At 39.9% G+C, this 15,532-nt stretch overlaps 1 protein-coding gene across 9 annotated transcripts in view; it reads left to right on the top strand.

Annotated features, from left to right (window-relative positions):
• The window catches only part of WDR33 (WD repeat domain 33), a 141,809-nt gene that overhangs the window by 42,720 nt on the left and 83,557 nt on the right, over window positions 1-15,532 (top strand). For 7 of the 9 annotated variants that reach the window (XM_006153681.3, XM_006153686.3, XM_006153684.3 and 4 more), the window contains exon 2: window positions 15,026-15,244. In XM_006153681.3, the coding sequence (XP_006153743.1) occupies window positions 15,041-15,244 (204 nt within the window). In that variant the 5' untranslated portion in view covers window positions 15,026-15,040. Of the gene's footprint in view, window positions 1-7,907; window positions 7,954-9,663; window positions 9,679-15,025; window positions 15,245-15,532 lie in introns of those variants that run through there. The other 2 variants (XM_006153682.3, XM_006153683.3) reach the window with 2 other exon arrangements.

Below are 15,532 nucleotides of genomic sequence, written 5' to 3' on the forward strand. Positions count from 1 at the left end.
AAATTCATGCTGGGCACGTGTGCATGCATGCCCAAGATCCCGAGAGGAGAATGGAGGAGAAGGGATTGCGGCATGACCATCCCCCCTGGGGAGTAATTTCTCGCTTTCCATCTCTCTGTCTCTCTCTGTCATTCTGGAGAGCACACAAGCCCTATAGCAAAACTTTCTCCAAAAAATCTTATTTTATTTAGCTTTATTTATTTTACATTTCAATTTTTTTCTTTAACAGGAGTGAGTTGTGTACAGGGGGGTTAGATGCTTTATAGACAAGGAAAAAAACTGCACTAGAACCAACTTATTCATCATCATCATCTTCATCCTCTTCATCTTCCTCTTCTCCCTCATCTTCTTCATCTTCCTCATCTTCCTCCTCCTCCTTCTTTTTCTTGCTCTTTTCAGCCTTGACAACTCCCTTTTTTGCTGCATCAGGCTTTCCTTTAGCTCGGTATGCAGCAATATCCTTTTCGTATTATTTTTCCTTCAGCTTAGTAGCCTTTTCATAAGGCTGTTTATCATCTGCAGTAGTGTTATTCCACATCTCTCCCAATTTCTTTGCAACATCACCAATGGATAGGCCAAGATGTTCTCTTTTGATTTTTGGGCGATATTCAGAACAAAACAAGAAAAAGGCCGAAGGAGGCCTCTTGGGTGCGTTGGGATCCTTGAACTTCTTTTTTGTTTCCCCTTTAGGAGGGATATAGGTTTTCATTTCTCTTTCATAATGGGTCTTGTCCGCCTTTGCCATATCTTAAAACTTTCCTTTCTCTTTAGCAGACATGGTCTTTCACCTCTCTGAACACTTCTTAGCAAACTCTGAGAAGTTGACTGAAGCATCTGGGTGCTTCTTCTTGTGCTCCTCCCGGCAAGTTTGCACAAAGAATGCATATGATGACATTTTGCCTCTCGCCTTCTTAGGATCTCCTTTGCCCATGTTTAGTTATATTTCCTCCGCGAGGCACAGAGTCGCCCAGTGCCCGTCTGGCTCTCACTTGCCCCGGTGCTGTCTCTGTGGAGCTCAGTGTATGTACTGCAATGGCTCCCCTGCATGAATTTTAAGCTGCTAAGTCCGGGACTTGAACTGCAGTTGGCTATGTGAGAGTGCAATGACATAACCATTATGCCATCTGCTGGTTCTCCCAAAGCATATTTCTAAATGAAAGAAGCCAGTCTGAAAAAACTGCATACTGTATGGTTCCAAATATTATATTCTAAAAAGGGCAAAACTATGGGGACAGTAAAAAGATCAGGAGTTAGTTGCCAGGGATTTGGAGGAGGGAGGAATAAATGGATAGAGCAGAGAACTTCTAGAGCAGAGATACTATTCTGTGTGATGGTATTCATGATATGGTGGATACATATCATTATATATATATGTCAAAATTTATAGAATACACAACACCAAGAGTGAATATTAATGTACACTATGGAGTTTGGGTGATAATGACATGTCAGTGTTGGCTCATTGATTATAGCAGGACTCCAAATAGGGATGTTGGAGATGGGGAGGGCTCTGTGTGTTTGGGAAGAGGAGAGGAGTGTAATTTGCTGTGAATCTAAATCTGCTCCAAAGATGTCTCTATAAAAAAAAAAAGTTTAAATTTTTATTATTATTTTATTATTATTAAAATTATTTCATTATTGTTAAAAGAATAAAGTATAAATTATGGCATTCACACTTGGTGTATGGCAGATACTTTTCCTTGAAATAAATGAAAGGAACCCTGTTGCTTCTCAGTATTTGTTGCCAGTGATAAAACTGAGTTTTGGAAAGCTCATATCTGACATAATGAAGTTGAGGAGTCTAATAATAATGCATTTTATGATATCAGTGGTGTTTTATGAAAATGATATTTTATAAGCAATGTTACAGTTGGATAATATGCATGATTCTCTGGAACCAGTATTTTTTGAGATGATCAGCATATAATATTATAAAATCTTGCATGTATGTAAAAGTTTCACTCAAATTTCAAGATAAATTTGAATTTTACTGTAATAGAGTACAAAAGCCTAGTGGTATGAGTTCAGATGACATGTTGAGTTAACATTTAGTAAACTAGGACTTGTCAAGTTTTGTTGGCGTATCAATGAATATCCACAATTATTTGGGAAGGTTATAAAATATTTTCCCCCTTTCTAATGTATATGTGGATCCAAATATTTTTCATATTTTTATGTACTTCAACTCATCACATTTTGCAACATATTGAATGCAGAAGCAGCGTGGAGAATCTAGCTGTTTTTGATTTAGCTATACATTGAAAAGATTTGTAGGGCCAGTACTGTAGGGAAGTGGTTAAGGGAGCAAGATCCCACATGACTGACCATGGCTCGAATTCCAGCCTTGGAGGCTTGAAAAACACTCTGGTTTTGTGTTTGTGCATGCCCCAAATCCTGACAGGATGGAGAAAGAAGGGATTGTGGCGTGACCATTTCCCTTTGGGTGTGTCTGCCCCAAGTACAGTCATCTTATGGCAGTTAAAAAAAAGAATAGTAAAAAAGAAGGTTTGCATAAATAAAGTTAAATAAGTAATTAAAAATAAAAGGACCAGCAGGTGGTGTGGTGGTTAAGGCACTGGACACTCCCACATGGCTGACCACGGTTCAAGTTCCAGACCTGGTGGCTGACTTTCTCATTTTTTTCTCTTTCTCTCTGATCAAATTGAAAAATGAATGAATAAATAGAATTAAATAATTCTTTAAAAAAAGACAAGGTTTGCAAACATGTGGCAACAACATGCCACTCTTGCTAATTACTTTTGGGCAAGGGAAAATAGTTATTCTAATGGGTTTATCATAACATTAAATTAGCTAATATTTAGGAGTCAGAAAGTGGTGCAACAGTAGAATATAACTCTCTTCAAGGTAGACCCACTTGGGAGATTCCTGGTTTGTGTCTGGAGATTTCCTTGATTTGCCAAGCGCATGCATGCATATGACCCAGGGCTGGTTGAAGCTTGGGGTGGATTCCAGCATTGGGACCCTGTAGAAGTGCTGTCTTTCTCTTTCTTTCTGCTTATGGAAGAAGTGAATAAATAAACTTTTAATTTTTTTTTAAGATTTATTTAATCATTGTATATCTTTACTGCTTGCAACATAGTTTTTCCCAGAATACCTGAAGTGCATATCAATCAAGTCAAAAATTTTACCATATACATTGATAGATAACTTCCATTCTTATATCTGTTAAGTGTTTTTTTCCCTTGAGCCTCTTCCCCCACAACCAACCCCTTTTACAGTCCTTGGTGTCTGTGCTTGCACTCCCTGTTATACCTTCTGCTCTTTTGGTTTCTGCTATAGAGTGCAGACATTTGGTATGTATTAAATGGGGACATATGATATTTGTCCTTCATATTCTAGCTTGCTTCGCTTAGCATTAAATCTTCCATATTCATCCACTTTGTATCAAATGAGAGGGTTTCATTATGGCTGAATTGTAGTCCATAGTGTATATGTGCCATAGTTTTTCAATTCAGTCATCCATTCTTGGACATTTGAGTTGCTGATTACATTCCTTAGCAATTGTGAATAGTGCTACAACAAACATGGATAAGCAAGTGTTTTCCTGCCTATTTTTCTATCTTTTGCATAAATACCTAAAAGTGGTATTACTAGGTTGTATGGTAGTTCTATTTAAACGTATAGCCAACTAATTTTTCAAAAATGTATATATTTAATTAAGAAAAATATTTATTTATTGTCATAGGATGCATGCACTTGCTGGATTGGGGAGGGGCAGAGCCAGTCAATAAGAGGGAAAGTAAGAGCTTACCCTTAGGAGATACTGGCCACTCCTTCTCCATTCTTCTCCTGGGATTTTGGGGACACACACACACACACACACACACACACACACACACTTGCCCATCATGATTTTCAAGCTGCCCGATCTGGGACTCAAACTGTGGTCGACTGTGTTGGAGTCCAGCATCTTAACAACCATGCCACTTGCTGGCCTCAAGCCAACTGATTTATTTTAAAGAGGGATTTTTGCTATGAACACATGTGCTTGCTAGATAGAGACAGAGAGACAGAAAGTGAGAAATCATACCCTGAGGAGATGGCCACACTGCAATCCATTCTCCTCCATTGTCCTCTCGGGATCTTGGGCTCACATGCACATGTGCCCAGTGTGAGTTTTATATATATATATATATTTAAGATTGTTTATTCCACTTAACTATTGTTATTTTTTGATTTGACCACCAGAGAGAGGGAGGGAAAGGGAAAGTGAGAAAGCAAGTCACCAGGTCTGGGACTTTAACCATGGTCGGCCATGTAGGAATCCAGCGCCCCTATCCACCACACCACCGGCCAGCCCCCGAGTGTGGGTTTTAAGCCATTGGTTTCTGACTCAAATTGTGTTTGGCTATGTGGGAATCCAGTGATATAACTATCATTACCATCTGCTGGTCCCAAGCCAACTGATTTTTAGCAAAGGACACAAAACAATGTAATGGAGAAGAGAAAGTCTCTTCAGCGAATGGTACTAGAAGAACTAGATATCCACCTGCAGAAAAATGAAACCAGACCCCTATCTCTTCCATTAACCAAAATCAACTCAAAATAGATCCAGGATCTAAACACACTAGATTATCAGGAAAGTCATGACATGTTTTCCTGTTTTTAAATGCAAAAACGTATTATACCTTTTCCGACAACTCAATAAAGCTTCGAACTGTAAGACTACTGGTGAAAAACATAGGAGAAATTCTTAGGCATCAGAGTAGGCAAAGATTTCTTAAATAAGACCCCTATAGCACAGGTGTTCTAAGTATTTAACACCCTAAGTAGTTAATGCACTGACAATTTGCTCTTGGTTTGAATCTATTAATATTATCTCAGTTTGGGAAAATGAGCTTTCTTAAGCTGTTTTTAGAAGCTCTCATTAGTGGCTGACAAGGTAGGAATTGTTGGATTTGGTAATTGGACCAAATTCTAGTGCTGTAGCTACTGTGGCCAGGCACAGTGTCCATGTTGTGCAAATGCTTCGGATATGCAGTGAAGAAGTAATCATAAACAGAAGATGCTTCGGGAGGCAACACTTCATGGTGTGTTAACATTAAGCTCTCGTGTTTCACTTCACAGATTCCCAGGAGGGAAATCCTCTTTACTTTGCAACCCAGAAACACAAGTAGTCAGACGTTTACAAAATCCTTTTTCTTTTCAAATGTACAGTTCACTCATAATTATTTTTTTCTTTTAAATTAAAATTATGCTACTTGTCAGCTGAATTTATTTCATGAATCACCAATAGAATTCAACTTTTCATTTAAAGAGAAAACACCATCTTGGGACCAGCAGTTAGCGTAATGGCTATGTCGCTGGACTCCCACGTAGTCGACCGCGGTTCGAGTCCCGGACCCGGTGGCTTAAACTCACGCCGGGTGCGTGTGCGTGCGTGCCCAAGATCCCAAGAGGAGAAGGGATTGTGGCGTGGCCATCCCCCCTGGGGGGTGATTTCTTGCTTTCTGTCTCTGTCTGTCTGGCGAGCGCACACGCCCTACAGCAAAAACCTCTCCAAAAAAAAAGAAAGAAAAAACACCACCGTTAAGCCCATTTATGACCTCTCTTTTGTAATTTTCTTTTTTGATGCTGTAGTCTCAATTCCACCCTCCTGAATCTTTGTTTAAAACTGTTTACTCAATTGTATGGCATATTTAGTAAATTCATGTTGAATTGAGTTTCTAGAGTTACTTGATTTTTTTTTTTTAGAGAGTTTTTTTTTGCTACAGGATACTTGTGCTCACCAGAGAGAGAGACAGAGAGACAAAGACAGAAAGCAAGAAATCACCCCCCGGAGGGGTGGCCATGCTGCTATCCTTTTCCTCTTGGGGTTTTGGACATGTACACACACACGCCCGGTGTAAGTTTCAAGCCTCTGGGTCTAGGACTCGAACCATGGTTGGCCATGTGGGAGTCCAGGGACATAATCATTATACCATCTGCTGACCCCAGGAATTACTTGAACTTTAGCTAGTTTATTTTTCTATAAGGTATATACCTTTTGGGCCAGCCTGTGGCCTGGTGGTTAAAGGCTGCTGGATCCCACATGGCTGACTCTGCTGTTGGAGTCTTGGTGGCTTGAGAAACACACTGGACACACGTTTGTGCATGCCCAAAATTTCAAAAGGAGGAAGAAATAGAGGAGAAAGTGATTGTGGTATGACCATTCCCCATAAAGGGATCATGTTTTCTCCCTATCCCTGCCTGTCTTTCCATTTCTCTCTGGTGAGCTCATGTGCCCTCTGGTAAAATGAAGGAAGAAATATCTTTTCCCTGCTATTTTTAATACTGTGGTAAAATTGTCTGAATGGCAGAGTCAGAAACATTTGCTGGGGAAGATTATGCTGAATGGATGAGAGAGGGCTTCACTTGTTTTGTTTCTTTATTCAAGGATCTTTTCCTGCTGCCTCTCTCAGTCTAATTTAAGCTTCTTAGAGCTGATCGGTGCTGTAGGCTTCCTGTGCTGCATCCTCACTGCCTGTAGAAGTGTCTGGGACATAGCAGAATAGTGTCTTCTGTGTGCAGTAGGACATTCTCACTGTGCTGTCCATTTGCACTCTTCCATAATAAATACACTGATAAACCCCAAATCTTCAGAATAGAGTCTGTATGTGTATTCTATCTTCAGTGCCTGATAGCGCCCAATGATTAGTTCCTTAAGTGAGTTGCATTTCTCATTATGTGTCTCTATGCCACAGGTGTTTTTTCAACTATTTTGACTATTCCTAAGTGTGTATATTGACTAATAACTGCCTTAGTGATTCCAGTGAGGCCAATTCAAATATTAATAAATCTTTCCATATTATTTTCAGCTTAAGTCTTCTCATGAATTCCTTTGTCTTTGTTCTGTTTCTTATATATTTTATTTATTTATTTATTTATTTTTTGGTCATAAGGCATGTATATTTGCCAGAGAGAGAGAGAGAGATTGAGAGGGAAAGTGAGAAATTCCCTAGGGGGATGGCCATTCCCAAAAGGAAAATCCCTTTTCCTCCATTATCCTCCTGGGATCTTGGGTATGTACACACATGTCCCTGAAACGATTTTCAAGCCACTGGGTCCAGGACTCAGACTACCACCAGCCATGTTGGAGTCTAGTGACATAACCACAATGGCATCTGCTGACCCCTCTATTCCTTTATTCCTTATTCTGATTTCTTTTCTTTTCTTTTCTTTTCTTTTCTTTTCTTTTCTTTTCTTTTCTTTTCTTTTCTTTTCTTTTCTTTTTTTGAGAGGTTTTTGCTATAGATCGTGTGCGCTCACCAGAAAGAGAGAGACAGAGTGACAGAAAGAGAGCAATCACCCCCCAGAGAGGATGGCCATGCCACAATCCCTTCTCCTCCATTCTCCTCTTGGGATCTTGGGCACACACGTACTTGGGCCCAGCATGAGTTGAAGCCACTGGGTCCAGGACTTGAACCATGGTCGAGTACATGGGAGTCCAGCGATGTACCCTTTATGCCATCTGCTGTTCCCTCCTTATTCTAATTTCTGAGGTTTCGTAAGCTCTTGTATATTGTTTTTATTACTTTTAAGTTGAGATTTAGGTTCTGTGAGTTATTTAGCAGAGCTCTAAAATGGGAAATGTACAATGACTTTCAAGAAAAGCAGTTATGAACTGATTTTTCTTTAAGAAAAGTATGTGGTTTTTACCCACTTTTAACTATTATTGTCAATGACAGTTTTGATAATACTGCATTGTTTTGTTAGCAGTTGGATAAACAGAATTGTAATGTTGGTATGGATTTGTATATGCAAACATTGGACACAGCTGAGACTGGGCAGTGCATTTTGTTCAGAAGACTAGTCACTAGATTGTCTAAAAGAATAATATATTTAATGTAAACTAGTATCTTTGGACTAAAAGAATCTTTGAGATTATCTTCATTGTTATTTTATAGGTTGAGGAAATAGATGTAGCGATGTTGACGGGCATGCCTCATTTTGGTAAGTAGTTGAAAGCTTGAAGGCTGAGGACATGCTGCAAACTTTTCTGTGCTTAGGAGTCCTTGCTTTTGCTAAAAATTGAGATGGGACCAGGTACTACAAAGTTAGACGTGATACTTATTAAGCCATACGTATGTTGTACTTGACACGGTGTACACTAAAATAGGTAGCAGGCACTTGATGAAATTGTGCTGTTTGCTTGAAATATTAAAGGTATGTGTGTAGGAGAGAGGCATGATTATTTCAATGTTTCAGGTAGATTTTTGTCCTTAGTAGTTGGGTTCTGTTGTTAGTGTGCACTGAGTAACTATAGGCAAATTATTTGTCTTCTCTCCACCTCAATTTTTCACTCTTGACTTCTCCCTTCCCAATCTCTTTCCTCACTGTCAGACCCATATACGTGCGATGGATGAATATATTTTGGAGGTGTATTTATTCAATCGTCTAGTTTAAATTATTGTGTCCTGTTAGTGTACCTTAAGTGAATAATCGCAGTAATTATTTTCATGGAAGATAAAGACCTTATTTCTTTTTCTGATTTTTTTTTTTTTTTGGTAGAAGGTTTTGCTATAAGGCATATGCACTATATGCACTCACCATTAAAACAGAGAAAGGCAGAGAGACAGAAAGGGAGAAATCACTCCCCAGGGGGGATGACCATGCCACAATCCCTTCTCCTGCATTCTCCTCTCGGGACCTTGGGCACGCACGCACACATGCCTGGCGTGAGTTTAAGCCACCAGGTCTAGGACTCGAACTGCAGTTGACTACATGAAGAGTCCAGCAATGTAGCCATGATGCCATCTACTGGTCCCTTCTGAATCTGTTTTTAAATGTAGTTTTTTAAAATTTAGCCCCTACTGAAGCCTGAGGATAGATTTAATGACTTTTTTTGGTTGTTGTTAGTTTTGCCATAGTGTGCAAACACTCAAGGGAGAGAGACAGAGAGAGGGAAAGTGAGAAATCACCTCCCAGGGGGTATGCCACTTTGCAGTCCTATCTCCATTCTCCTCTCAGGATTTTGGACACATATGTCTGGTGTGATTTTTCAAGTTGCCATGTCCAGGACTTGAACCATAGTCAGTGGGAATCCAGTTTGTTAACTACCACACCACCTACTGGCCCCAGATTTAATGACTTTTGAGGAATGTCTCTGAGTCATTTTTCAATTTCGTGCTTTGAGTTTTTCATTTCATTTCTTTCCTTTTTTTTTTTTTTTTTTAAATTGACAAGAAGGGTGTGTGTGCTTGCCAGAGAAAAAAATAAAGAGGAGGGGATGGAAGAAAGTGTCCCTCCAATAAGGTTTGGTCATGCCGCAATCCATTCTGCTCCATTTCTCCATTCCTTCAGATTTTGGGCACACACATAACTCCAGAGTGTTTTTAAAGCCTCTTGGGCTGGTATCTGGCTACCTTAACACCTAGGCCACAAAGCTGACCCTGTTGAATTTTCTTCTATCAGAGAAAGTCATTATGTTGTTATTGCTGAAATCTTTTGGCCACTATGCTGGACAGTCAGGAGGTCCAGATGTTTTCCCCTGATTTTGCCACTCTACTATTGGGTCATATGGAAAGTCATGACATTTTTGCATAGAAAAACACACCATGACTTACCCAGCAACCCAATAATTGTCTAGGGTGATGTAACAAAGGAGCACAGACGGCTGTTTCCACAGTAGGAATTAATTTTTTCCACAGTCCTTGAGCCTAAAAGTCTGAGATCAAGGTATGAATATGGTTGGTTCTGGTGACGCCTCTCATTGGCTTGTAGATTGATGGCTACCTTCTTGTTAGTCCTCACATGGTCCCAATTTTCTCTTAAAAGGATACCAGTCAGATTGGATTAGGGTTCTGAATTCAAATACAGTCATATTCTGAGGTGTTGGAGGTTAGGCTTTTAACATAAGAATTTTGGGGGTGGACACAGTTCACGCCATACCAACCATCAAGAGACTTTGTTCCAACTTTGGCCAAGTAGCTTAATGACTAGCAGGATATGAACCTGAAGTGTATAAGGCATTTGGGAAGCCTGGTCACTGAATAGTGCAGAGACTTATTATTTTATTTGTATTTTCTTTCTCTTTTTCTTCACGCTGGACTGTTATTTCTGGAACACAAGTAGTACTTGAAGATTCAAGGAAAAAGTAGCTTTTTTTAATTGAGAGGGTTTTTTTCTGTAAGGCGTGTGCACTTGCTGGAGAGAGAGAGAGAAACAGAGAGACAGAAAAGTGAGAAATCACTCTCCAGGGGGGATGACCACACCGCAATTCCTTCTCCATTCCCCTCTTAGGATTTTGGGCATGCACGCACATGTACCTGGCATGAGTTTCAAGCCTCCAGGTCCAGGACTTGAACCACTGTTGGCCATGTGGGAGTCCAGTGACATAATCATTACATCTGCTGCTGATCCCTAGAGGGATTTTTAAAGACAAATTTTACCTAACACATTTGTAAATGGAAATATATTTTCTCCCATTCTCTATAAGCTCTTAATTGAAGGATTGATATTTTCTCTAGGTTTAATATATGAATTATTCAGAACAGTGATAATAACAGTGTGGTGATTATTGTGCATTTGGCTTCAGTAATTTTCCTCATTTTCCCAGTGTATCCTTGATTTGTCTCTAAAGGTTAGTGCTTTTTTTGTATCCATGCACTCATCATTCAACTTTAACAATTGCCAGCTTTCTGTTACTGCCCATTTAAGATTTTTTTCCAGTGGATTAACTTCCTAATCTTTAATTGAGGTAAAATTCACATGACATTAGATTCACTGTCTTAAGCATTTTAAAGTTTACAATTCAGTGGCGTTTGGTACATTCACAGCGCATGTAGCTACCACCTTTATTAGGTTCCTAGACATTCTTATCATCCCTAAAGGAAAGCCCATTTCCATTAAGTACTCACTCTCTAGCCCTTGTTGTCCACTGATCTATTAGCTTCCTGTCTCTGTATTGTGTCCTTTGTGTCTGACTTCTTTCACTTAACATAAGGCTTTTTGGGTTTGGTTTTTTTTTTTTTGTTTGTTTGTTTTTGAAATTTTAAAAAAAGAATTATTTTATTTAACTTTATTCATTTATTTATTTTTATTTGACCAAAGAGGGCGGGGGAAGAGAGAGAGAGAGAGAGAGAGAGCGCGAGCGAGAAAGCAAGCCACCAGGTCTGGGACTCAAATTGTGGTTGTCAGTGTGGGAGTCCAGTGCCCTTAACCACCACACTATCTGCTGGTCCCTACTTAGAGCAATGTTTTTGTTACTGCCATTTTTAATTTGCCAGAGGGCATGTGCTCTCCCTGGAGAGAGATGGAAGAGACAGGAATAGAGGCAAAATGAGAAAGCAGCCCCCATGGGGATTGGTCACACTGCAATCCCTTCTCTGTTACCTGTCTCTCCCTGTGGGATTTTGGACATGCATGGACAGGTTCCCAGCATATTTCTTAAGCTGCTGGGTCCAAGGCTCGAACCACACAGCCATGTGGGATCCAGTCATCTTAACTATACCAGGTCATCGGATGGCCCCTGTTTTTGTTGTTAACCTACATTTAGTTTGTATCATTCTTCATTTCTCATTTTTGGGCAAATAAAATTTAAGTACCTTTTGATATATGTACAGATCTTTATTGTTCTCATTTGATGTGAATAATATTAGAAACATAATAGAATAATTTTATTCTAATAAAGTCAAATATTTTTCTATGTTCTTTTATTTCTTCCATGGGAGTGAGGAATAGGCATGCACTTCCAACAGGGTTCTCATGCTGCCATCCACCTCTGGTCTCAGCCAAGAGTTGATGACCGTAATGTGAAAAAAAAAATGGTAATTTAAAAATACGTTCTTCAGACTGTATCTTTTATTTTTTTTTTAAGAAAGAGTTATTTAATTCCATTTGTTATTATAATTATTACTATTATTTTAATTTTACCAGACTGACAGAGAGAGAGAGACAGGGAAAGGAGAGAAAGCAAGCCGTCAGGTCTGAGACTCAAACTGCGATTGGCCTTGTGGGAATCTAGCGCCCTTAACCATCACGCCATCTGCTGGCCCCCAAACTGTATCTTTTCAAAATTATTGTCCAAGACATCTGAATTGAAGCTATTAATTAAAATCTGGATACTAAAACTTACTTGGATTGATGGAATAGCTAAATAGTCTTCCACAAAAGGCATTGAGACAAACTTTTCTTGGGGGTGTTATAGGACACATGCACTAACCAGAGAGTTAGAGGGAAGATGAGAAATCACTTCCCTCTCCCTCCCACAGAAGATGGCCACACTGCAGTCCTTTATTCTCCTCTCATGATTTTGGGCGTGCTTGCACACGTTGCCAGCATAATTTTCAAGCTTCTGGTCCAGGACTCGAACCTCCAAGTCAGCTATGTGAGATCCAGCTGCCTTAATGCTACCTGCTAGCCTCTGGTTCTGCATTTTGTATACTCATTTAATTCATGCAGCTCTGAGAGAGATAGGATGTTACTCATTACAAGTAACATTTGTCAGTGATTACTCCAAAGTGGTGGAAATAACACATGTTACATGCATATTTTACTGCACTACTTATTTTTGGTATTGCAGGAATCAGGATTTCTTCTCTCTTCACCTTTTTTGTCATCATTATTATTACTATTACTGTGCTTATTATTATCTTTTAAAATGGTTCTTAGGAGGGACTAAAGTGATAAAGATGAGTGAAGTAGTTCTAAGAATATTTTCATCCAAAGGAAATCATAAATTATTTTTGAGCCCTTTATTTAGTGTGTTGAGGGTGATTTAGGCCAATGTAAGAATACAGAAAAAAATAAACAGCCATTATTATCTTTCCTGCTTTTGAAACAAAAAATAATTGTGGAAATGCTTTTTGTTTTTATTTATTTATGTTTAAAGTTATTTAATTTTATATATCATTATTATTATTTTATAATTTTTCTACAGAGGGACCAGCAGTTAGTGTAAGGGCTATGCCGCTGGACTCCCATGTAGTCGACTGCGGTTCGAGTCCTGGACCCGGTAGCTTAAACTCATGCTAGGTGCGTGTGCGTGCATGCCCAAGATCCCGAGAGGAGAATGGAGGAGAAGGGATTATGGTGTGGCCATCCCTCCTGGGGGGTGATTTCTCGCTTTCTGTCTCTCTGTCTTTCTGGCGAGTGCACGCGCCCTATAGCAAAAACCTCTCCAAAAAGAAAAAAAAATTTTTTTTCTCCAGAAAAGGAGGGGGAGATAGAGAGCGCGCGCACGCACGAGAGAGCGCGAGCGCGAGCAAGCAAGCAAGCTGCCAAATCTGGGACTCAAAGTATGGTCAGCCATGTGGGAGTCCAATGCTGTTAACCACATTGCCACCTGCTGGCCCCTATTTATTATTTTTTTTAAGAGAGATTTTTGCTGTAGGACGCTTGCATTCACTGGAGAGACAGAGAGAAAGTGAGAAATCACCCCCTATGAGGAATGGCCACACCACAATCCCTTCTCCTGCATTCTCCTCTCTGGATTTCGCCCAGTGTGAGTTTGAAGCTGCCAGTTCCGGGACTTGAACTGCAGTTCACTACATGGGAGTCCAGTGATGTAACCATTAGGTCATCTGTTGGTCCTCCCCCCCTTATTTTAAAGAGGTTTTTTTCTTGCTATAGGGCATGTTTGCTCACCAGAGATACAGAAAGTGAGAAATCACCCCCGAGGTAATGGCTGCACCACAATTCCTTCTTCTCTATTCTCCTCTCAGGATTTTGGGCACTCATACACATGCGCCTGGTGCAAGTTTCAAGCCACTGGATCTGGGACTTAAGCCACGGTCAACCGTGAGAGTTCAGTGCCTTAAACACTATACCATCTGCAGGCTCGTGTGGAAATGCTTTTAACTTCTATTGTTTATATTTCTTTAATGGTCTGATTTAAGAAATATGCTTAGATATTTATTTTAAAATCATGCATATTTCGGGGGCCAAATGGTGGCACAGTGGTAAAAACACTGTGCTTTGGGGCTAGCAGGTGATCTGACTCCCACATGACCAACCACAGTTTGAGTCCCAGACTGGTGGGTTGAAAATCATGTTGGGCACACATACACGTGTGTCCAAAATCCTAGAAGAATGGAGAAGAGATTGTGGTGTGTTCATTCCCGTGGGAGTGATTTCTTACTGTCCCTCACACTGTCTCTTTCTCTGGTGAGCGTGTGCACTCTGCTGGGGGAGAAGAAGCCTTAGTAAAAACAAACAAACAAAAACAGCAACAAAAACAAACCCACTATTCTATCTGAGGCTGACCCCTGTGAGAAAGTTCTGGGTTTGCATCCAGAGATTTTCCTGAGTATGCTAGGCATTTTTCTGTGATCTGGAGCTGGCTGAAGCTGGGGGTGGATCATTGCATCTGTCTTTGTCTCTCTCACTCATGGAAGAAATAAATTAGTTTTACTCTCATTTATCTAAATAAGAGCTTTATTTTTATTTATTTATTTATTTTGGAGAGGTTTTCACTATAGGGCGCATGTGCTCGCCAGCCAGACAGAGAGAGACATAGAGACAGAAAGCGAGAAATCACCCCCCAGGAGGAATGGTCACGCTGCAATCCCTTCTCCTCCATTCTCCTCTTGGGATCTTGGGCATGCACGCACACGTGCCCGGCGTGAGTTTTAAGCCACCGGGTCCGGGATGCAAACCGTGGTCGACTACGTGGGAGTCCAGCGACATAGCCATTACGCTAACTGCTGGTTCCCAATAAGAGCTTTATTTTAAACATTTGAATAGTTCCCAGTCATGCTACCTTTCTTTTCTTCCCCCACTTACCTACCCCCTACTCCCTACCCATCTCCACCCCCTAGGTGTTATGAATTGTGTTTCTTTCATTGTGCTGGATTTTATACCAAGTGCCTATTAGCATTTATTTTGTGAATCTACGTTTCCGAATGTTAACTGGTCTTTGTTATTAATCTAATAGTTTATATTGTAAGTAGATTGAAAACTAGCAATATCCTTTGTTAGTAATGGGAAGAAAAGTATAAGAAGTGTTCATTTAAAAAATGTTTTCAGGCATGGTACAGTGTTGATTTTGGAGTGAAAGTACTTTTTCCCTGTCCTTGTATCCTAGAAGGAAAACATCACCATGGCTACAGAAATTGGTTCTCCTCCTCGTTTTTTCCATATGCCAAGGTTCCAGCACCAGGCACCTCGACAGCTGTTCTATAAGCGACCTGATTTTGCACAGCAGCAAGCAATGCAGCAGCTTACCTTTGATGGAAAACGAATGCGAAAAGCCGTGAACCGAAAAACCATTGACTATAATCCATCGGTAATTAAGTATTTGGAGGTGAGTCCAACAAATGTGCTTCAGACAACCAAAATTCAGTTTTTTAAAAAGAAGAAAGTTTTCCAAATATAGGATAATAAATGTACCCATGTTGTTCAAATGAGTGGGATGAAGTGGAATTTCAAAGTGTACCATTTAAGGAGGACCTCAAATCACCAGTATTTAAAAAATATTCTGCAGGCATCTCCTTCTGAAAAATTATTAAATGTTAACTTCAGTTTGAAATAGACTTTGTTCTAAAGGTTCACAACAAACAGAAGAGGGTACTTTTAATTCCTAAGACCATCC

This window comes from Tupaia chinensis, unplaced genomic scaffold (genome assembly GCF_000334495.1).
Source record: "Tupaia chinensis unplaced genomic scaffold, TupChi_1.0 Scaffold000386_1, whole genome shotgun sequence".
NCBI classification, from domain to species: domain Eukaryota; kingdom Metazoa; phylum Chordata; class Mammalia; order Scandentia; family Tupaiidae; genus Tupaia; species Tupaia belangeri.